The sequence below is a fragment of the Sapajus apella genome, unplaced genomic scaffold, assembly GCF_009761245.1.
Source record: "Sapajus apella isolate SASKATOON/1434 unplaced genomic scaffold, GSC_monkey_1.0 scaffold60, whole genome shotgun sequence".
Classification (NCBI taxonomy): Eukaryota; Metazoa; Chordata; class Mammalia; order Primates; family Cebidae; genus Sapajus; species Sapajus apella.
In genome coordinates, this window is record NW_022437000.1 from 3,301,849 (window position 1) to 3,326,349 (window position 24,501).

At 38.9% G+C, this 24,501-nt stretch overlaps 1 protein-coding gene across 1 annotated transcript in view; it reads left to right on the plus strand.

Moving 5' to 3' along the window:
* ERCC5 (ERCC excision repair 5, endonuclease) overlaps window positions 1–24,501 on the plus strand; it is a 30,195-nt gene that overhangs the window by 2,393 nt on the left and 3,301 nt on the right. The window contains exons 2-13 of the mRNA XM_032246181.1: window positions 3,686–3,861; window positions 5,332–5,447; window positions 5,907–5,993; window positions 7,763–7,823; window positions 10,546–10,689; window positions 13,446–13,653; window positions 13,977–15,047; window positions 17,754–17,998; window positions 18,329–18,448; window positions 18,698–18,911; window positions 20,274–20,418; window positions 24,282–24,482. Coding sequence (XP_032102072.1) covers window positions 3,686–3,861; window positions 5,332–5,447; window positions 5,907–5,993; window positions 7,763–7,823; window positions 10,546–10,689; window positions 13,446–13,653; window positions 13,977–15,047; window positions 17,754–17,998; window positions 18,329–18,448; window positions 18,698–18,911; window positions 20,274–20,418; window positions 24,282–24,482 — 2,788 coding nt within the window. The remainder of the gene's footprint in view (window positions 1–3,685; window positions 3,862–5,331; window positions 5,448–5,906; window positions 5,994–7,762; window positions 7,824–10,545; window positions 10,690–13,445; window positions 13,654–13,976; window positions 15,048–17,753; window positions 17,999–18,328; window positions 18,449–18,697; window positions 18,912–20,273; window positions 20,419–24,281; window positions 24,483–24,501) is intronic.

The following is a 24,501-nucleotide window of genomic DNA, read 5'->3' on the forward strand; positions in this document are numbered from 1 at the left end:
TTATTTCATTTTCACAGAAATTCAGACACCTGAAATTATTTAGAGTTTATTGTATTGTTTGTTAATGACGAACTTACCCATGATTATACTAGGTTCATAATTTACTCTTGTATGCCTATAATAAATTGTTTGGTCATTTAACCATCTATATAGCTTAGTGTCTTGTTTATTTATACAGTCTGAATGTCTGTGTCAAATAATGCAGAATTAACAGTTAAACTTTGGCCTGTTACAGACTTAATGTTTGTAAGATGCATTTAAGTGTATTAGCAAGATACTGCAGTCTCTTTAGGCTATATATACTAATGGAGATTAATTACATTTTAAGTCACCTAACTAAGGAACTAAACAAACTTATTTTTTTGTATTGAAATGTTATTGGTCTTTGGGTCTTATACCTAAAGTGATTTTTGGCTTTGCTGCAGATTTTAATTTTTCTGTCCTCAGCAGAAATTTAATTTTGCTTATATAAACTTACTGAAATTACACAAGTCAAATTATACAAATATTTTCAGAATGTCTAGTTTTACATATTTCTCGTCTAACAATTTACATGAGTATTTTCAGGTCATCTAATTTTACATATTTCATCTCTAAGAATTTCAAGCCAAAATTCTCAACCCTAGCTGAGAATTGGCACTACCTGTAGTAAATTAAAAAATAAATAAAAAAAAAGAAGACCTACCTCAGCCTATACGATTTAGAATTTTAGGCCTATGGTTAATAATCCATATGTTTCAGAAGCTTCATATTCATTCTAATGGATAGAAGGGATGAGAGCCACTGATCTTAAACTAGATTTTCTCACTTAATTTAAAGTTTAAAGTAGCGGGCCAAGTAGAAACTGGTTGAATCCTATACAATAGCGAGCTCCATGGCTTTTCCAGACAATACTCGCAGCAAGCAGAAACGTTGATCTAATATAAGATAGATGTGCATAACACCAAGTTCTGCCTCTGAGATATATCTTTTATCTGACCTCTTTTCATGGTCTCCACTGCTACTGTCTGCTTTTACTTGGGCTATTGTAACTCATTTTAGAACTGGTTTCCTTATAATTTATTGTTCACATATTCATCAGAGTGATCCTTAAATCACATTCTAGAAACTTCTTGGTGGCTGTATCACCTCCTGCCATTCCTTTTGTCCTGCTGCACAGGCTTCTTGGAGATATGGACCATATCTGTTTTGTTCATGGCTGTGGTGTTTGATGCATATCTCTAGGGTCTTGGATATGCCTGGCCCATGATATTGCTAAATATTATAGAAATAAGTATAGCATTAGCTTGCTTTCCACTAGGTATTTTGTTACATATGTTTCTTAAGTTAATTGTTGATGGGCCTACTTTTTTTTTATTGTGATAAAAGATAGGCAGTGTACATTTATTTAAATACCAAACTGTTCCACTTATTAGCAGGCATTTATTGTGTGTAAGAGTCCTGTGAAAGGGAGTACAGTGCACAGATTGCCGGGACAAGCCATGGAGCACACAGGCTTGTTTTTTCCCTGCTAGATTATAAACTCCACAGGGTAAATACTTTGTTTTGTTGAGTACACTGGATATGCCAATCCATAGAAAAATTTCTGCCACATAATAAGCCATATATATATATATAAGCTATACATATCTTTATATAAGATAAAAACCATGTATCTTATATATATAAATTGATATATAGGTATGTGTATATATAGGTGTATATATATAGGTGTGTGTATATATATATATCTTATATATAAAAGCTATATATAGATATATAAGCTATATATATAAAAGCTATATAATTAAAAGCCACACACACACACATTTATATATATATATATTTTTTTTTTGAAATGGAGTCTCACTCTTGCCCAGGCTGAAGTGCGTGATCTCGGCTCATTGCAAACTTCGCCTCCTGGGTCAAGCGATTCTCCTGCCTTAGCCTCTTGAGTAGCTGGGACTACAGATGCATGCCACCATGCCCAGCTAATTTTTGTATTTTTAGTAGAGACGGGATTTCACCATATTGGGTGGGATGGTCTCGATCTCCTGACCTCATGATCCACCTGCCTTGGCCTCCCAAAGTGCTGGGATTACAGGTGTGAGCCACTGCATCCATTCTCAGTATATTTTAAAAATAGGAACATATACAAGAAGGAGGTCTTCATCTAGACTGAGGAAGTGACCCATAGACTGAGACCTTAGAGTAGCAGATAACTAGGCCAAGAGAGGGAAAAACTGTTTCAGGCAGAGGAGGCAGCATGTGAGAAGAACCTGGAGGCAGGAAGGAGCTTAGTGATTTCTGGGGTTTGAGAAAAGCCCAGTGGCTGGAAATGAGCAGAGGCCAGACCGTTCAGAGCTTCATAGACCAGGAGAGGTAGTTTTAGATAGTATCTTGAAGGCAATGGGAAGCTTTGGAGGGTTCACCAAGGATACATTGGTGAAATCTAGTATATACCTTCAAGATATATTAGAAGGTAGAATTGATAGACCTGGTAATAGTTGATGGGGGGGTGTATAGGGGGTAATGCCCAGCATTCTGGCTTGGGTGAATGCCAGTGACATTCACTGAGAAGGGGGCATGAGCAGCTTAGGGGAGAAGACATGGAGTTCTTGTTTTGATCATGTTAAGTTGGAAATGTCTGAGGCATGGGGTAGAGATGTCCTCTGGACTCTCCATTCTGGGGTCAGGAGAGTGCTCTGGGCCAGAGGTATACATGTAGCCAGGGCGTGGTGTGTGTGGAGGGGAGTGGAGGTTGATAGTTCAGACAGGAGGAAAGAAGAGGGCTCGAGAGAGAGCACTGACGAGGTGGATACTTTATCTGTGTCTTAGAAGCTGGCGAAGAGTCTTTGAGCAGGAAAACCAGCAGAGTGTGCGTTACTCTTCTGGACAAATACAAAATTTTTTGAGAAGCACTTTTTAGAAAAGTTGAAAAATATGAGAAAACTTCAAGATGAAAATATAAATTATCTTTAATCTTACAGGCATAATATCTACTCTGATGTGTGAACTTCCAGTTTTTTTTTTTTTAACATATATACTGTATCAGAAAATGGAGTTATACTTTATATGCTTTTATTATCTGTTTTACTATCTTTAATAATGTTTAACGACTGTCTTCCTTACTGTACATGTTCCTGCAGCTTCCATTTGTAAGGGCCTTTTGGTATTCTAGCAAATATGTCTGCCATAATTAGTTTTTAGGAAAGACCTGCTGTAAAACTTTTAAGTTGATTTTTATACTTTCATTATTATAAACAAGCATTCTATAAACAACTTTTATTATATATCCATGATGATTTTCTGAGGATCAATATCTGGAAGTGGTAAAATAGACTGCAAGTTTTAAAGTTTTTTTTCACTGTGAATTGTCACATTGTTCTAGAAAGTTTGTGCTAATTTATGGAAATTCTTTAGTGATTGCTTTTTTTTAAAATGAAGCAATTCTTTGCAATGAGACCTTTTAAAAGGATGTGTCTGTCTGATTTTAAAATGTAGTATGTGAATAGGGGTAACAAGAGCTCAACTAAAGTTAACTGACTTTAGGTAGATTCCATGAGAGCTAAGTGTTTTTCGATTTTAAATGAATAGTGATAAGTAGCTAGTGTTCAACGTTTGGATAATATCAGCTATTGGGAAATTAAAGTTTTGAGGATGAAGAGAAAAATTCCAGAGTTTTTTCCATTAACAATTCTCCCAGATATTAGCATTTGGTTAAACCAAGCACTTAAGGGAGTCCGGGATCGCCATGGGAACTCAATAGAAAATGCTCATCTTCTCACTTTGTTCCATCGGCTCTGCAAACTCTTATTTTTTCGAATTCGCCCTATTTTCGTGTTTGATGGGGACGCTCCTCTATTGAAGAAACAGACTTTGGTAAGTGTCACCTAGTTTTTGGTAAGTGTCAAATAAGTTTTTTTCTTTTTGTATTCTTAGAAAAGTTCACATAAAATTTTTGTTTTCTGTTTAGAATTTTAGAAACAGACTTATTTTGACACATATTCAGTTTACTTACATCTACTTTTTTTATCCTGAACAATTAATTTTTCTTTTAAAAATTTTTATGAGAGTTCATCATGGGTACGATGATAAAATTTAAATAGAACTAACTTCCAAAACCCTTGCAGTTGAGACTTTCCCTTTAGAGGATCTTGTTAGGTATTCTATATTTATTTCAAGGATGCCGCCATCACTCTGAACACTGCGGAAACCCTCTGGGAAGTGCCTCCCTGAATCTGAGATCAGGTATCCTCCATGATAGCAAGTCTTCTTTTAAGGGGAATTGGATTTTAGGAGGAAGTGATGCTATGTGGTGCCAAGTGATGACTGAAATGGATTATCTAGGAAGGAAATTGAGTATGATGTAGAAGAATGAGAATGAGTTGCTGCTTTATTGTTCTGGAAGTAGTTTTTAAAAATGTTTTTGGAAGGCTGGGGCAGGAGGATTGCTTGAGCCCAAGTCTATACTTGGCAACATAAGGAGACCCCATCTCTAAAAAAGTGTCATAAAATAATGTTTAAACAGTCCAAATGACAGCACCCATTTGGATATATGACTTTTATATGTTGAAAATTCCAAAGTAATGAAATGATGACTTTTGTCATCATACCAGACAGAGACTGTCTAATTAAGTGAGGATATGGGATAAAAGTAAAGCTTTGTAAATTCTGGGGGGGCATTTGTTGCCTCAGTAAGAGTTTCTAGACTTGAATATTGCAGTTTTCAGTTACCCAAGATATACCTGATATATTATATAAAAGCCATATATCAGGTACTTTGTGGGAGGATTAGAAAGGAAAAGAGAATATCTCAACTATTTTGTATCTGATATCAAGCCATAAGCACAGGACTATCCATTTGTCCCTTCTTCAACATTTCTTACAAGATATTTCTATACCTTTTAGAATTTCTCATGATACATAATCTTGAACGTTGAAGGGCAGATTTACGTATAAGTAATGCATGTTTATAAAAAGCAATATTAGAAATGTTTTTGGTATAACAGTGACATTTTAAAGAATAAATAAAGCTTTCTTTTGGGGAAGCATTTACTTGATTATATATCATTAAGATTTGCATTTCTTGGGCATATTAAAGGACATTTAAAAGAAACTAATAGTTCCCCAGATATATTGTATAGTAGCCCATTAAGTAATAGACGGAAACTCTAGGTGTCCTTTATGTAGCAGCCTCCTAAAGGTGTTTGTTGATATGGCAATTAGGAGGAAATGCTAAAGCAGCTGTAGTCTACAAACTCAGACAAACCAAATTCTATGGGAAATCACAGCAGTGTTTCTAATGGTCTAATATCCCCAAGTGAGATCTTACATCCTTTCTTCCCATAGGCAAAGAGAAGGCAGAGAAAGGACTCAGCGTCCAGTGACTCCAGGAAAACGACAGAGAAGCTTCTGAAAACATTTTTGAAAAGACAAGCCATCAAAACTGCCTTCAAAAGCAAAAGGCAAGAGGAAAATTATAGTCATGTTAGAAATGAAGTTTTAGAACAGTGATTTTTGTCTTGAATTCCTGCGGTTCTCTTCTATCTAATTTTAACTCAACAGAAAATAGAGAGTGAAATGAGACCAGTAGGCTGGGATTTGACCTGGTATGTAATGTGAAGGTGTGGCAATTCTCCACTTTGTGAGAGTCAGCTTTGCTCATGAGAAAGAAAAGCTGACATGGTGCATTGTGTACACTTTTTACTTTCATTCTGCTCTTATTCTTGACTCTAGGTGAGCAGCCCCTCCACGTTTCCTTCCTTTCTCTTGGCTATACTTATTTTCCACAGCAGTGGCCGGAGGGGAGCCAGTTCAGGTCCCCGTTCATCTCCCTGAGCAGGGTCTGCGTAATCAGTGGGGAAGTATTCTCAACTCAGAATTCTGTTTCATATTACCTGTTTAAAGATTTGTGTACTTTGCAGAAATGAAGCACTACCAAGTCTTACGCAAGTTCGAAGAGAAAACGACATCTATGTTTTGCCTCCTTTACAAGAGGAAGAAAAACATAGGTAAATGTTGAACTATTTAAGAATATTATTTTAGTCATTGCTACACGATGTGTTATCTACATAATAAGGCATGTGAAAATTTTTTAATGCATCTGAAATAGGCATGCTCTATACCTTTTAGAATATTTTTCAAAGACTAAATTTTTTATTTACTGTTCTTTGTGTTTGGTGATTCATGATCCTTATTCCTTTTCATTCTGAAGAACTTCTGCCAGGACTGTGGATTTAAAATTCTCCAAGGCATGAATTTTAGTTTTGCTTGCACTTTACTTACACATGCTGTTTCTAGCTGCTTCTCAATCCAGTATGATCTCTCTCACCATGATGCTAAAATACCACAACCCATGACATCCTTGTTGCTAAATCTAGCAAATACTTTGCACTTCTCTGTGTGCTTGACTTCTCTGCCCCAAACACCATGCCACACTGCTCTGTTCCCCTGGCATCTCTCTGGCGTTTCTGCTCAGCCTCTTTGTGGACTCCACTTTCTCTGTCTATCTCTTAACTGTTGGCAGTTTCTGTGTTTGAAATGAAGTTGGAGAACCAGAAGGCTTGACAGTTTGCCTTTGTCCTCTGTCCTTCCCTCCACTTCTTCCTTTCCCAGGAGTTCCCAAGAAACAACTTAGCTTTTGAATCAGCTCAGTTCTGTTTGTCTCCATTGCTACCACCTTCATTTTTACTCCAGTTTACATTATTAGCTTTTAAACTTCTGTCTTTGTCTTTGATCTTATCCTTTTTGTAATAACTCCTCCCATCAAGCCCAATCTCTGTTTTGTGTTATAGTCTGTTTAAAATCCAAATCTAATATTGTCATTTCCTTACTTAAAACACTTTCTAGCTTCTCATTTCTTTTTTTCTTTTTTCTTTTCTTTCTTTCTTTTCTTTTCTTTTCTTTTCTTTTCTTTTCTTTTCTTTCTTTTCTTTTCTTTTCTTTTCTTTTCTTTCTTCTTTCTTTTTCTTTTTCTTTTTTTTTTTTTTTTTTTTAATGAGACGGAGTCTCTGTTGCCCAGGCTGGAGTGCAATGGTACAATCTCAGCTCACTGCAACTTCTGCCTCCTGGGTTCAAGCGATTCTCTTGCTTCAGCCTCTGGAGTAGCTGGGATTATAGGCGCCCGCCACCACACCTGGCTAATTTTTGTATTTTTAGTAGAGATAAGGTTTCGCCATGTTGTCTAGGCTGGTTTTGAACTCCTGACCTCAAGTGATCTGCCTGCCTCAGCCTCCCAAAGTGCTGGGATTACAGGTGTGAGCCACCCACATTCAGTGTAGCGTCTCCATGTCTTTAGAATAAAACTTTAACTCCTTAATTATACTTTCCAGTCTCATCCCTTCCTTTCTTCACGTCATCCATAGGCAAGCTTTCTTTTCCTTGTCTCCAGATGGTTATAAAGCTTAGTTCTTTTGCCTGGAACACTTCTCCATGAACCTTCCCACTCCCTCCAGCTAGACTCCTCATTTATTTGTGGCTAACTCCAGCCAGTGTAATTGCAGGAGATCCTGGAAAGCTTTTGTGACTCCTCTAAATTGGGGTGAGCTGACTCCCTATTGCACCGCTAGCAACCCACACTTCCCTTGTGGTGGAATTTATCAGATCACACTGTAAGTGCTTGCTTACACGGGCCCCCAACAGACCGCAAGACCAGTGGTGGCACAGATCTTGCTGTTTTATTCATCGTGGTAGCTCCTATAACAAGCAGCACCTTAAATACATTATTTTTGCAAGTAGTCATTAAAAATCATAGATACATAAATATATGTTTGACTTTCAGTTCAGAAGAGGAAGATGAAAAAGAATGGCAAGAAAGAATGAATCAAAAACAAGCATTACAGGTATTTAGATCATTTTTGGATTCAGCACGTATTGTTATTTGAAATAAATGATGTGAAAATGAACAATATTAATGAGGTATATGAAACTATGGAAGTTCCTGATAAAAAGTAAAGACAGAGGCCTTTTTGATTGTGTGTGCATATATATGTGTACATGTATCTATACAAATACACACGAATACACAGACACGCACCCACACACATATGTATATGGAATTTGCCATTACACACATCTAAATATTCAAAATAAGCTATTTTTCTTTTACAACCAACCAGCCAACCAGTCAAAAGTAATATGTGCTTACATAAAAAAATACAGAAAACATCATTCATAAATAACTTTTAGTAACATTTTGATGTATTTTTGTCCATTCTTCCCCTGCCTGTGTTTGTATTTGGATATGTGTATATGTATCGAATGTACATGTGTTGGTGTTTTGGGGTTCAGGGGAGCGCTCAGCTCGCTCCCCAGTAGGCTCGAGGTTCTTGGTCCTTTGCTGTCTCAAGATTGAGAGAGGGGACCACGGCAGGTACCCTCGTAAAATGAATACTGGACCCCTTTTTCTCTTTCTCTGCCTAAATAAACTTTACCAGGTTCCCTTGTAAAGTGTTTGCAGGAGATGATTTATTTAGGCAGAGAAAGAGAAAAAGGAGAGGAAGAGAGAAATCTTCCATGAGAGAGAGTGTGTGGAAGGGGACCCCAGAGGGGAAATCCGCCTGGATGAGGGAGACAGGGACTTTTAACCTGGGAGAAATTTCTACCTTCTCTAAGTTCCCTTGCCAGTGAAAGGAGTTCCTTTGAACTTCCCCTGGAGTCATTAACTTTTGAACCTTTCCCGCACTGCAAAAATTAAAACAGAAACCATTAAGTCTCCTAGATGGAGAGGCACGGGAAGGGGGCATGGTGCTGGGAAGTTCTTGCCCTTAAAACTACGCCCCCTTGTGGACCCAGAAAGAGAACACATTCCCTCTCGTGCATACATGTATACGTGTATACATGTGTGTATGTTCCAGTTATCTGTTGCTGTGTAATTTAGTGGTATAAAACATCATTTGTTATCTTCTAGGGTTCCGGGGGTTGATGAGCTCAGCCAGGCAGTTCTCTCTGGAGTCTCTTGTGTAGATGCAGCCAGTCTGTAAGTAGGGCTGGAGTGGCTTCCAATGATTCCTTGCTGCCATGGGCGGTGGTTGACGCTGGCTGTCTGCCAGACTTCCATGCGGTGGGCGCCAGAGCACCTGCTTGTGGCCTCTCCACACGGCCTGGTCTTTTTCCCAGCATGGTGGCTGTGTTCCGAGGGTGAACATCCCAAGAGAAAGTTCTACGCGGAAGCCCTGTGGCCTTTTTCACCTAGCTTTGGAAGTTGTGCAGCCTCCTTCCCACCACATCCTGTTCCTCAAGCTAGTTACTAAGGCCAGCTCCTATATGAGGGGCAGAGAGTTAGACAAGAAGAATGTCCTACACATATTTTCATGAGTAACATTTTTACAGATTGAAGCTATGCTGTATATATATATTTTTCATAAACAGCTTTTTAAGTTTCTTAGTGTCGCAGATAACATTTTTTGATCTCCAAATTCACTGTTTCTTGTTTGTTCATATTGTTTTTGCTATATCAGGTAGAAGATTTTCGAGCTAAAATCTCAAGATCCTTCAGGTTGCGGAAGTCCTGTGTTATTAATGCAGTTAGTGAGAGCAATCTCAGTTAAGACCTTGGGTCTCGTGGTCAGAAAGACCTGCGTTTCAATCCAGGCTCCACTGTTCACTAGCTGTGTGATCAGACAGATTAAATTCTCCAAGCCTTTATTTATTTATTTTTTGTAAAACAAAGTTGCTGTCAATGCTGTCCTGATAGGGGCGATGGGAGCTTCAGTGAGAGAAAGCACAGGCAACACTGCATGCAGAGACAGATCTGTCCTGTGTGCTGTTGGTTGGTACATGCCCATGTAACATACACACGCAGGACAGCAGGTTGTATTAGCTTATCTTTTTTACTAATGAAGTATTTTAAAGTACTTTTGGTAATGAGTTAAAATTGAGAAAACCTTTCTACTTTTCCATGTCTTTTGTGAATTTCTCACTTGTAATTTTATTTTTTATTTTATGTTAAGAGCAAAATAAAGCTAAATTAAGGGGATTATATATATTGCTTGAATTCCTAAGCCTCATTCTGTCTTGGGTCCTTGCATTTCCTGTTCTCCCAGCCTGGAATGTTCTGTCCTCAACCAGGCTCTTTCATAGCTTTCAAGTCCCTGCTCACACACCCTCTTTTTAATGTCTTCTTTATCTGTGAAACAAATCTCTTTTTCCTCTATCTGTTCACCTAATCACACTCATATCAGATAAATCTGCTTTATTTTCTTACCATTATCGTGTTCATTTATTTATATATGTATTGTCTGCTCTCCTCTACCCTAAGAGCAGGGACCTTATCTGGCATCTTATCCAATCTCACAGTACCTTGGCACCTAGAACAGTGCCTGGTGCCTTAGAGGTACCTGCTAAGTATTTTTTCTTTTGAATGGATGAAAGAGTGAATGGTTACATTCCCTAATTTGTCTGCTCACTTTGTTACCTGTCACAGATTATATGCAACTGTGTTTAGCCAATTGTGGATTATGTAGAGCTGTGTTTATTATATACACACAGTAAATACCCCTAATGGTGAATAGAACTAAGTGTACAAAATGTAAATTTCATGGTGCTGTGTTTTACTTTTTACAGGAAGAGTTCTTTCATAATCCTCAAGCGATAGATATTGAGTCTGAGGACTTTAGCAGCCTGCCCCCCGAAGTAAAGCATGAAATCTTGACTGATATGAAAGAGTTCACCAAGCGAAGAAGAACATTATTTGAAGCAATGCCAGAGGTGAAATACACAACAGTACATTTATGCTTAGAATTAAGAACTTGAACAGACCTTTTTATTAGAAAGACAAAATTGATAAGCAGTACTTACATGATATCTCAGTTAACTGTAAACTGTATTTCTGTATCTCAGAGAGTCTATGAAGCATTGTATATTTATAAGCTTGATTGTACAGACATTTGCTCTAAGAAGTCTTTCTTGACTTTTGACTCAAGACTAGGTTTTTTTCTCCTGGTCTTTGTTCTCACAGTGTAATATCAGTTTATAGTTCTTAGCTCCAAAACATGCTAATCTTGCTCACCTCTGTATTTTCAGCACCTAGCTTGGTATTTTTCACATGACTTTAGATGCTTCCTGACTCAATTCTTAGGTTAGTTCATTAAAGTTATGGTAGCCTGTAATATACATTATCTATAAAAACTAGTGGTAATAGGGAGTCTAACCACAATGGAAAAATATGTCCTAAATTGAAATTCAAAGTGTATCTTCCTCTGTGCAGCCCTAGAAATGCCACTGGGTCTCCACATTTTCCTGCATTCTTTCTGGACAGTGGAAATAGAGTGTCTTCACCTTGGAACATCTCGTGGTTTTGCAGGCCGAGAGAGCTAGAGTGGAGGTGGTGTGTGCGGTTACGTCTGCTGATCATGCTACCATTGATACTTAATTCATGTTACTATCGATGACTCCCTGTCTTAGTTGCCAGTGAGTGAGTTCTTTTTCTCTTGGTATCGCTACTACCTGTCATTTTTACCATAGTTCTCCTTTCACCCATTGTAGGACAGAATAGAAATTTTGCAGCATCATTGACCTTAGTGAGTAGATGGGAGTGTTTCTTATTTTCTACACTTTTTGAATATTGCTTAAATTGATACCAGACATATGGAAAAGAAAGGATAAATTTCTCTTTTCATCACTCCCTCTGTTTTTTCCACAAAGAATGTGAAGTAGCACACACTAAGGTGCACAGAGGTGATGTTCTTGGGTCTTTGGATATACAAAGGACAGAAATAAATTGATTTTCATTTCAGGAGAAAAATGCAGCCTTGGTCTGTCAGGCATTTTATTTCTTGAGTGTGAAAGGATCTCTGTGTGGCAGTTGAGGAAATAGAATTTTGTTTGTGTCAACAGTAGTAGGAAGAAATGGGAGAGAGAGAGACAGTCCCTAATGATTTACTGTTCTTTATTTTCTTTCTGCAACCATGAAGTGTCTAGGAGTGGTGGACTGTGGGGTGGTGTAGAGTAACAGCTTGTTGGATTTGTAATTTTGTTAGAGATGTTCTGAGTCATCCATGTTGGGCCTTTGTATCATCTGTACGTTGTACAAATGTAATATTGATAACAGTAGTGATGTAGGTAATAATAGCAGTAGTAATAATCATAATACCCTAATTCCATCTTACTCAGCGTTTTGGTTTCTGCAGTTTTCAGTGACCCGTGGTAAACTGTGGTCTGAAAATGTTAAATGGAAAATTTCAGAAATAATTCATCAGTTTTAACTTGCATGCCATTCTGAGTAGCATGATGAAATCTCACACCCCCCTGCTCCATCTTGCCTGGAATGGGAATCCTCCTTTTGTCTAGCTTCTCCATACTGTAGATGCTTCCTGCCTGTTAATCACTTAGTCGCTGTCTCGGCCATCAGGTCGACTGTCGTGATACTGCGGTGCTTCTTCTCAAGTCACTCTTACTTGACTTAATAATGGCTCGACAGTGCAAGAGTGTGATGCTGGCAATTTGCATATGCCAAAGAGAAGCTGTAGAGTGCCTCCTTTAAGTGAAAAGGTGAAAGTTCTTGACTTAATAAGGAAAGAAAAAAAATCGTATGTTGGCTGAGGTTGCTAAGATCTTCAGTAAAAATGACTTTTCTATCTATGAAATAATGAAGAAGGAAAAAGAAGTTGGTGCTGGTTTTGCTGTCGCACCACAGACTGCCAAAGTCATGACCTCAGTGTGTGATAAGTGCTCAGTTAAGATGGAAAAGCCATTAAATTTTTGGGTGGGAGACATGAACAGAAACATGCTCTGATTGGTGACGATCGGGTTTGGAAATTTCTGCAGTTTCAGGCGTTCTCTGGGGGACTTGGAACATATCCCCAAGGTTGAGGGGGCTGTCTACTATATTAATAGAATCAATTATAGTAGATTGATAGGCTTTTGATCCCAGTTCTACCACTTATTAGCCCTGTGACTCTAGGGAGGTTACCTAACCTATTTAAGTCCCAATTTGTTCACTTATAAAATGGAGGTGGTATCTGTTTCATAGGATGATTGTGAGAATAAAATGAGATATTTTATGTAAAAGCACTTAGAAAAATGCCCTCAATGGGAAATGCCTTATAATGTTAAGTATTACTATTATTAACTGTGATTGCTGTGATTTATTGTGTCTTCTGTGGGATAAGATTGTGCTGGGCCCTTCACTTGCATATTTACCTGTATTCTAGAAGATGGCTTGTTAAGCCATAATTAAATGTCACAGTGACCACTATGCATTACATGTTCAATAAATGTTTATTAAATAAATTATTAAATCATAAACAGTATCCATGATTTTTTTTTTTGTCCAACTCTTTCGAAGATTTTTTTTTAAAGGAAGTTATAGTTTTTCTTGTTATTCAACTTTTATAATATAAAACTATCATCAATGAAAAAAGCCAATTGTTCTTTATTACCTGTTGGGGAAAGGGGTGGAAATATGGTAGTGTTATCTGTATTTAATATAAAACAATAATTTTGTTTGTTTAATTTGCCTTTAGGAGTCCAATGACTTTTCACAGTACCAACTCAAAGGCTTGCTTAAAAAAAACTATCTGAACCAGCACATAGAACATGTCCAAAAGGAAATGAATCAGCAACATTCAGGACACATCCGAAGGCAGTATGAAGATGAAGGGGGCTTTTTGAAGGAGGTAGAGTCAAGGAGAGTGGTCTCTGAAGACACTTCCCATTACATCTTGATAAAAGGTATCAGGTACCACCATTTACATATTTACACTATTTACATTAAAAATCAAAGATATATCTTGGCTCTGAATTCTATAAACTAGCAGCCCTTGATAATATTAATGAAATCCTATTTATATAATAACTGTATACAGCTATTAATAGATTAATTACTATAGAGCCAGACCACTTTAAAATTAACGAATGAATTAACTCCTAGTTGCTGATTATGTAAAGATGTATGTCCTTATTTATGAGAACCAGTGTTCTCTTATTCATCTTACTAGAAGTGTATTGTCACACTGTAAAACTGCATGGTGAGAAGTGTTTTAATTCTTCTTAAGGTATTCAAGCTAAGAAAGTTGCAGAAGTGGATTCAGAGTCTCTTCCTTCTTCCAGCAAAATGCACAGCATGTCTTTTGACATGAAGTCATCTCCATGTGAAAAACTGAAGACAGAGAAAGAGCCTGATGCTACCCCTCCTTCTCCAAGAACTTTACTAGCTATGCAAGCTGCCCTGCTGGGAAGTACCTCAGAAGAGGAGCTGGAGAGTGAAATTCGAAGGCAGTCCTGTGAAGGGAATGAACCTGCTACTGTAGACAAAGGCTCCATATCACCCCGGACTCTTTCAGCTATTCAGAGAGCTCTTGATGATGATGAAGACATAAAAGTGCATGCTGCAGATGAGGTGCAGACAGGAGGACCAGGAGCAGAACTGCGTATAAACTGCTCCACTGAGGACAGTGATGAAGGACTTAAAGTGAGAGATGGAAAAGGAATGCCCTTGACTGCAACACTCGCGTCATCTAGTGTGCACTCTGCAGAGGAGCATGTAGCCAGCACTAATGTGGAGAGAGAACCCACAGACTCAGTTCCAAAAGAACAAATGTCACCTATTCACGTGGACACTGCAGCCTTTCCAATAAGTGATGAGTCTATGGTTAAGGACAGCAAAGACTGGCTGCCTCTGAAGAGCACAGTGGTTACACATGGTGACACACTTGGGCTCCTAAATGGAAAGGAACTGACACTGGCACCTCCAGCTCTTACAAGTTCTGTGTCAAAGAATGAAACACATGCCAGCGTGCTTGAGCTACAGAAACAGCTTTGCCCATCTGAGAGTAAATATGGTTCCTCTGTTCTTTCAAGTGATGATGAAACAGAATGTGAACCACATCCTGCTTCTGAAGTCATTGGCCCTGTTGGTTTGCAAGAAACGAGTAGCATAGTAAGTGTCCCTTCAGAGATAGTAGGCAACTTAGAAAATGTGGTGTCATTTAATGCTAAAGAACGGGAGGATTTTCTGAAAACCATTGAAGAACAGCAGACCATTGAATCTGCAGGCCAGGATTTAATTTCCATTCCAAAGCCTGTGGAACCAGTGGAAATTGACTCAGAAGAAAGTGAATCTGATGGTATGTGTCTGTGCTTTTGTAGAAATTTGGAATGGTAGCATTTCACCTCTGTAGGAGCTGAGGGATCCTTTAGTGTAGTCCCGTTTTTACTTTTTACAGATAAGGAACAAGAGACTTGGAAAGAAAGGTGAAACGGCTTTCCCAGGGACATGCAGCTGGTAATGGAATCTTGACCTTCCCTGTGTTGCTCTGCTTTTTGTTATTATTTTTAAAGGATGGAGTGCCCTAGTTGGGGATGGTAAAGTTGAGTTTCCCTCTAGTTTTTAAAAAGTTTTTATTTTGAAATAATTATTGACTTTAAAAAGTTGGAACAATATTATAAAACTCTGTTTCCTTCACCCAGTACCACATTAGCATGTTACCACATTAGCTTATCATTTCTCTTGGCCCCCTGTGGGCCCTCTATATGTGTATCATATGTCTCCAAATCTGTATACACATATATACTGTTAATCCTCATTATTTGTAGATTCCATATTTGCAAAATTGCCTGATCACTAAAATGTATTTGTAACTCGAAAATCAGTACCCACTGCAGTGTCTTTGTGGTCATCTGCGGATTTGGGGAGAAGCTTGAGTTGCCACGCTCTGTCCCACTGAGGTTGAGAAGGTGACACTCTGCCTTGTTCCCATGCTCTCAGAGAGATGACCAGAAGCCCTGGGCCAGTTGGACTAGATTTGAATTCCTATTTTGGCACCTGTTAGTGTGGCAGCCTCAGGCAAGTCCCCAATTTGTTTCTTGAACTTTATTTCTTGTTTATACAATAAATGGAATCTACTAAGATGGCAGTTTTTAGGATTTAGGATAATATATATGAAATATGTTCATATATATGTTACATAAGGGTATGTGTAATATATGTATATATGTGCGTATGTGTATATATACTCATATACATCTATACATATATAACATACATCTATACATATATAACATGTATACACATATACACGTTATATATAACAATACATACACACATATGTTATATGTGTGTATGGGTCTATACACGTGTTATATATGTATATGTGTCTGTATACACCTATACATATATGTGTGTATATGTATATATATGTTTATATACACATATATATGTTTCGGAGCAGTGACTCAGTGTTGGTTAATTTAGTGTTCACAGAGACTTCATAGACAATGGCTACTTTGAATAATGAGAATCAAACCCCCCACTACACGCACACACGCAATTTGTTCCTGGTTTCTGCTAGTTTTCTTCATTCAAAAGTTACTATTTCCCTGTTATAATTTATAAGTATTTTGTGGGAAAGGAATTTTTGTAGCTATGTAAATATGCTGTTCCCAAACAAATTTCCACCCACTTGTTTTAGCAGCCATTGATTTTAACATGAATAATTTGTTACTATGTTGATTGCCAAATGATGGTTTTCTAACTCTGTCATTCCTTACATATTATTATTTGATATCCTTCTATGAGGAAGATCTTTTCTTTCTCCCCATTTATTATTGTTATCTTTAATCAGTGTAGACTACTGTATTCCTGTTTTATACAGTGAGTTATAATCCAATACTGTCATAATTCACTTTGTTGCTCAAATTGTCCCAGCTTTGTCCAGAGGGGGCTCCTTCTAATGGCTTGTAACAGTTTCCCATTATATTTTGAGCCTTTCCTTACTTTCTGGCCAAGCTGTTCCAAGCATATCTTGAAGTTACTCTGCCCTGGTCCTAGAACCAGCCATTTCACCAGGGAGCTCTGGTTCCTTTCAGTGGAGCATGGGGTTAGACACCACAAACTATGGATGTGGGTGTGCTCATGGATCCTGAGGTGTAACTGTCTCAGGCCTTTTCAGCAAGAGAGCCAGGAAGTATATTTATGTATACATATACATGCACACACTTATGCAAACATACCTCTATATTTTTGTCCATCTGTATTAAAATCCATGAGTTTATACTGATATCTGCAGTTCCAACCCAGTATCATGGGGTTCAGTCTAGCCTCCTGCTTTTTTATAGTTTCCCTAACAATGAGAAACATTGCTTCCCTTATCCTCAATATATTTACATCTGCTTATTCTCCCTCAGTTTGTAACCATCTCCCCCTCCCGCTGGCCTTCTCCTTGGCCCTGCTCTTCTTAGCTCCAGCTGCGTCCTTGGTGCCAGCTCCCAGACCCTGAGAGCCCCTTCCTCTGTTCCGATTGTCTCTTTAAACCCAGCTGGACGGGCCTTGCTAGCCCTCTCTACCTGCAGGGAGGGAAGGGAACCAATAAATGTATTTTAAGGAGAGGGAAGGACAGTAAGAGAGGCGAGGAGGGAAGTGGAAGAGGAAGAACTATTTCTGAGTCACAGCCTTATTCTGTGCTGTGTGAATAGCATAAAAACATATCAAGCAACTTCCATGATTGTATACTTTGATAATTCTCCTTTTTGAATTTTTAAAACAATGTCAGTTAACTTAGAACATGTTTATATAAAGCAAATATGCAAATCTTAAGAGAGTTTCCCACTTTCAAAGGCAGCGCCAGTTTACCTAATTCAAAAGGCTTGTTTTGAAGTTACAGACATTTGTGATCACATTTATTTAATAATAATGCTACTGTTACATGTTTTCTGAGTCAAATCTTTCCTTTTTAGGGTGGAACATTTTTCAGGATCCTCTAGAAAGCTCTTGATTATTGCAGGATAATTTTAATGTTTTGGTTGTAGATGAAGTGACCTTTATTTTGGTACAGGAAGTTTCGTTGAAGTGAAGAGTGTGATTAGTAATGAAGAACTTCAAGCAGAATTGCATGAAACTTCCACACCTCCCTCCGAACCAGGCAAACAGGAACTGATAGGAACTAGGGAGGAAGAAGCCCCTGCTGAGTCTGAGAGCCTCCCGAGGGACAACTCTGAGAGGGAGGATGAGGATGGTGAGCCACAGGAAGCTGAGAAAGATGCGGAAGAGTCACTCCATGAATGGCAAGATATCGATTTGGTAATACTGTAACATTGTGTTTTCACTTCTTGCTGAGGAAGCCAGGTTAAGTAGGTTTTGAGTTTTAAGGAGTTGCCGTATGACTATTTATTAGCTATTTGCAGTGTATCTTGTGGTTGCTGATGGCTTCGTTTTTGTGTAGATTACTGCCTGGGATAGACTCCATTTTCCATGTGGTTTTACAGAGTCTTGCTTAGAAATCCAGCAGAGTACTTCATAAGGAGAAAGAGTTTATTGGTAGTTTCAGTCAGACTGAATGCAGGCTTTTTGTAACAAATGAAGTCATTTGGATTATGAATATAAATCTATAAATGAAAAAACATTTTGTAGGAGGAGCTGGAAACTCTGGAGAGCAACCTCTTAGAACAACAGAATTCACTGAAAGCTCAAAAGCAGCAGCAAGAACGGATCGCTGCTACTGTCACCGGACAGATGTTCCTGGAAAGCCAGGTGGGTGCAGGCAGCTTGGGCCTCCTTTACCACCTTCCTCAGACCCCTGGGGGAATGCACTGCATGAAGTGGGTATACGCTTCTCCCCCTGGTACTCAGGGCCTGGTGATGCCTTTCCCTGGGGTCACTGTGTGTCCGTAACACTGCAGGAACGAATGCATTACATGAAGTGGTTGGCACTGCCTCACCTGGTGCTCAGGGCCTGGTGACGCCCTTCTTGGGGGTCACTGTGTATCCCTAACTCTGCAGGAACTCCTGCGCCTGTTCGGCATTCCCTACATCCAGGCCCCTATGGAAGCAGAGGCACAGTGTGCCATCCTGGACCTGACTGATCAGACTTCTGGAACCATCACTGATGACAGTGATATCTGGCTGTTTGGAGCACGGCATGTCTATAAAAACTTTTTTAATAAAAACAAGTTTGTAGAATATTACCAATATGTGGACTTTCACAATCAATTAGGTAAGACTTCAGCGTCTTTTTAGTTACTTTCTGACACTTACCTTCAGAATTTGTCCTAGGAATTTTTTCTTTCCAAGGAACTAGTTTGATGCATTGATGGAAATCACAGATGTTCATATAAGTGATCTTTGGCTTATATAGAGGAATAGGATTTTAAACAGTTGAATTAAGGAATTAAAGTCCTAGTATGTTTAGGTAGTTAATCATCTGACTTAGTTAAACTTTGACTAGTTACCCGAGATCTCCAGAGTGAGCCAGATGGTGGAGAGGGGATGTAGAGGGAGTCACCCCTGCGCCCGGGCCTGTATTAGGGTTTCTAGCATTGATGTTCTTCTGTTCATCCAGCAAATACATGTTTGGTGACTGCTATATGCTAGTTGTTCTTAACAAGGGGGAAAGAGCAGAGAGTAAAATAGTAGGAGAAACAGATGATAAGCAGATACGTAAGTCATAATTTGACATAAAGGAAAATATAGCAGTAAAGGAGAGAAGAGAGTGAGCTGCAGGCACCGGGAGTGCAGGTGCTGTTTCAGAGTTGTTGGGAAAGGCTTTACTCATGTAACTTCAGAGCGGGGGCCTGCAGGATATAGGAAGGCAGCACTGCAGATAGATACCTCGGGACTAGTGAGTGAAAGGGGCTGAGGCAGAAGCTTGTGCGGTGTGTTCTAGGGAAGCAGGGAGGCCAGTGTGAGAGGAGGTGGAAGGAAATGGCAAGGTTAATGTGAGAGAACAGGAAGACACCGAAATCCGCCAGGGTCTAGTGTGCTGGGGTGTGCAGGTGGATTGGATGTGGGGCGGAAGAAAAGTGAAGTTGAGGAGCCTTCCAGGTACTGAGCAGCTGGTCGGGTGGACCTGCCTTCAATAAGACAAGGAAGGAGCAGACTGGAGAAGGAGAAATGAAGCGTTCAGGTTTGAATGTGATAAATTGGAGATGCTCATTGGATACCCAGTGGAGGTGTTGTGATAGCTGAATATATGTGACTGTGGTTCAGAGTGACCCAGGTTAGAAAGGTCAAAAACAGCAGCAAGAACAGACTGCGGCTGCTGTCACCAGATAAATGTTCCTGGAAAGCCAGGTGGGTGCTTTCTAGCCTGGGTCTCTCTGAACCATGATGATTATTTATTATTAGCTAACTTTGGGGGTCAGCGTATAGAGGGTATTTTAAAGCTATGAGAATGGATGCAACTTTAAAAATGTTAACAATGCCATTTAATAAAAGAATTTCTTTTCAAATAATAAGATATTTTTGGTAGTCGGATATAGATGCATACACATATATGCTTTATATGATAAAATGTTTATAAATGTTCTGTAAGAAATCTTAATAAAATAAAAATTAAAAAATATTGCTGCTCTTATAGGATTGGACCGGAATAAGTTAATAAATTTGGCCTATTTGCTTGGAAGTGATTATACTGAAGGAATACCAACTGTGGGTTGTGTAACTGCCATGGAAATTCTCAATGAATTCCCTGGGCATGGCCTGGAACCTCTCCTAAAATTCTCGTAAGATCTTTTATTTCTATAATTCAGATAATTGTATGAATACCCAAATAAGCAAACAGAACTATTATTTACAGCATGAACTGTTCACTGAGAACATGAACTGTTCAAAAATCATTGTTCACTGAGAAAGCAGCGGGAAGTATTGGTTGTTTTCCCTTTTCTAGAGACGATGAATTAAGAGTCAGTTCTTTTCTTAGTGGTGCTGGGCTTGTCCTGTGGATTTCACAGGAACATAGAAGTTGCCCTTTCATTCAATGACATACTTACAGAGCAGCTACGATGTCACACACTGCGCAGGCCTTGGCATAGGCCATACCCTCCAGGACTCCCATAGTCTTAGAGGTGATGGAGAAGCAAAGGAAACTGTACTTGTCTGTGTGTTCAGTGTCCTGAGAGAGGTCGGCCAGCAAGGGACTTGGAAATACAATGTTAGGAATGTTACATTCAGCACTCCCGTCCTGTTTCTCATCGTGTGAATCCCGTGACGTGTTCAGTGGCGAAGTCTTCCTCCATCCAGAACCCAGAGCTGTGCTATTCTTGGGGTACATTTTTCACTGTGAAGATTCTGAGATGGTAGAGTTATGAGTATGTCTGGGAAAGTAGTTTTTTCTTTGTCCTTGATGGCATCTTTTTTAAAAAAATTGAAATATAGTTCACATACCACAAAGTTCACCAATTTAAAGTGTACAGTTCAGTGGTTTTTAGCATATTTACAAGATTGTGGTGGCATCTTTTAACCATCACTATGTCGTGAGATGCTGTTTGGTGGTGGCTGATTTAATGATCCTTTCGTGTTCTCTCCAGTTACGTATTTTGTGTTTGAAAGATGCTGGGATGCTCTGGTCTGAAGAGGCAGTGATAAGAATCACTGAAATGAACTGCGAAATTGTTGTAGTGATTGCAGTCTTCCAGTCATAGCACACTCTCCAATGTGTTATATTTTATTCTTTCTTCATTTCTCTTTTTCTGATTTTTTATTGTTGAAGAAGTTTATGTGCTGGGAATAAGTTATTAGGTAGATACATATCATGGTAGGTAAATAACTTGAAAACCTACCAATAACTTTATTATACAAATAAAGCACCTAATAGAAAATTTTAAATGTATATTAAAAATGATTACAGTTTACAATTTGTTTATGTAATTTTAGACTTCTCTTCACACATGTATGTGCATGTGCATTGCATATGTATGTATACTCATTTGCGTGTGTGTATTATATTTTTTTACAAGAATGGGATGATGCTATATACTTGTATTTTACCTGTAACCCACTTGGTTTTAGAACAAGGCCTATTATCAGTGATGTATAGATTTATATCATTTTTAATGGCTCCAAGTGGTCCCTTTTTGGGGCTATCAGGACTAATTTAGTCAAATGCCTTTTTTTATTTCTATTTTAAAAAAGGTATTACAAACATTGATTTGAGTGTCCTTAATTTTTGGATTCTTATCTAATGATTATTTTAGGATAAGTGAAAATGGCATTGGTATTTCCATTTGGTTTCTTGGTAACTATTGAGAATGAATTTTTTATGTTCATAGACAGTTTGTGTTTCTGATTTCGTGAATGACCTATTTATGCTGTTCCGCTTTTCTTTGTTCAGCAGTTTTTGCCCGTTTGTTGCCTGCTGAATCGTTTTCATATTTGAGCAGTTTCTGCCTTTGGTGTTCCAGCTGATGCCAGATAGGAGCAGCCTTCGCCCTGCCTGACTCAGGACACTTAAGATGATTACAGAGTAAAGAGCAGGAAGGATGGTGGGAAACCGGGAAAACCAGAATGTGGCCTTGCTTTCTTTCCTGTTCCCCTTTCCTGAAGGCACCCTGGCTGGTGACTCATTCTTAGAGTGGGGCTGCATTGGGCCTGCAGGTTGAATTCAGCTGTAGTTACATTTGGTTTGGACTGCACGGTGTGGTCCTCTTTTGAGCTTTAATTTTCAATTGGCTACCAACATTTACCTTTGGGGAGATTTTACAAAAAACTGTGAATTCTCTTGGAGGAAAAAGGATATCTGAAAATCCTGGGGCTAAATTTCTGGCTAGCACAGCACTTCCCCTCCCCTACCCCAAGGCCTTGGACTGGGCATGAATCCTTCAGTTTCATCACAGTTGCCGCCACTCCCACAGCTCAGCTGGTTGACAGGCACCTTCCTCCTTTCATCTTTATGTGAAGTGCCAGGCCCTCTTGCTTGAAGGGGTAACCGTTGCTTTGGCTTGATGAGCTCACAAGTGCACTGATTTTCCTAACTGGCAGTCGTGATTACGTTTCAAAAATGAAAATCTGCAAGTAAAGTAAAAGAGAATTATCGGTATTCCCCCAGCGCACTCCTGCAAAGTGTTGTAAAAGTAATGAAGAAAAATTATTTTTTCCTGTTTGCATTTGGTTATTGTAATACAATGATGTGACCACAATTAGTCATTTCCAACGCTAGATGGCACTCCTGCGTCGGCCAGGCGGACCCTGGCCCGGGCAGCCGGTCTGGGTGGGTTCCTAATACTGTACAAGGAAGCTCCTGAAGCAGGGAGTGTGAGGTGCGGGCGTTTCTTCAGGTTCTATTGCGTGCATGAACTGATGAGGATTATGTTACTAACTTTTATGGCATTTATTTTTTCCTAATTGTATAAATGTTTCTGGTCAACTGTCACTGCATTACAAACCACCTTATTCAGCCTCAGTGGCTTCACACAGCAGTAGTTACTGATTTTGCTCATACCTCTGAAACTTTCCCAGGCCTCATGGGGCTCCTTGCCTCTGTTTCATGTCGTCTAGGACAGCTCAGCTGGGTGCAAGGACCCCTTAAGATGGCCCGCAGGGCTGATGAGGCGGTGGCTGTCGGTCTCGGGGCCTCGCCACCTGGATGGACACTTTGTGAGCTTGGCTTCCTCACAGCATGTTGCAGCCAAGAGCAGGAGGTCCAGGAGACAGGAAACACTGAGGACGTCCCCTAGGTCTGGCACAGCTGGCCTCACACTGGTCAGCCATGGGCCCGCCCTGCTCAAGAGGAGGCCGCATGGACCTGCTTGATCATGGGAGGAGTGTCCAAGAGCCTGTTGCTGTCTTTATCTGGCCAGTTTAGGCTTAGAATGGAAAACATTGAAAAACGAATAAAACATAAAGAAGAAAATGAACAGCTGTGTTCTCACATAGAACATTGCCTAGCACACAGCCAAATAATAGTTGTTCCTGTTATTTCTTTTAAATATCTGTTTACTTTTCTCAGATATGTTTTTTCCAAAATTGGAATTTACAATTATACTTAAGTAGAGTTATATTATCTCTGTGTATGTATATGTATATATATATATATATATATATATATATATATATATATTTATCTGTTATATATATCTTTTTAAAATTTAACATTTTTTGGCATATTCACATGTTATTAAATATTCTTGGATCCGTTATTGTATTTGATTTGAGGTAAATAATACAGATACATTACTTCCATTTTACTGCTAAGAAACAGACCCAGAGAAGCTGTAACTTTTGTGGTATAATGATGAGTGTGGGCTCTAGAGGAAGACTGTACCAATTCTAGCTGTGAAATTTTGAGCTAGTTACTTCTTTGTGAGTTCAGTTTCCTTCTCTGTGAGGTAAGGGTAACGACAGGACATGGCTTGTATGATTATTGGGCATGTGAAATATTTAACACAGTGCCAAGCACAGAGGAAGCATTCCATAAATGTTTGACATTATTATACATTGTGGCTAATACTAAAAATAATAAAATATTCTATGTATCATATAATTTGAGTTAGAACTTGAGTTTACATGTTCTGAGTTTAGTTGTTTATCCATAGTGCATGAACCGTAATGTCTTATTGTTTTGTAAGTAATTGTTTCTTTTACTTTACAGAGAATGGTGGCATGAAGCTCAAAAAAATCCAAAGATAAGACCTAATCCTCATGACACCAAAGTGAAAAAAAAATTACGGACATTGCAACTCACCCCTGGCTTTCCTAACCCAGCTGTTGCTGAGGCCTACCTCAAACCTGTGGTGGATGACTCACAGGGATCATTTCTGTGGGGGAAACCTGATCTCGACAAAATTAGAGAATATCCTTTTACTTCTGAA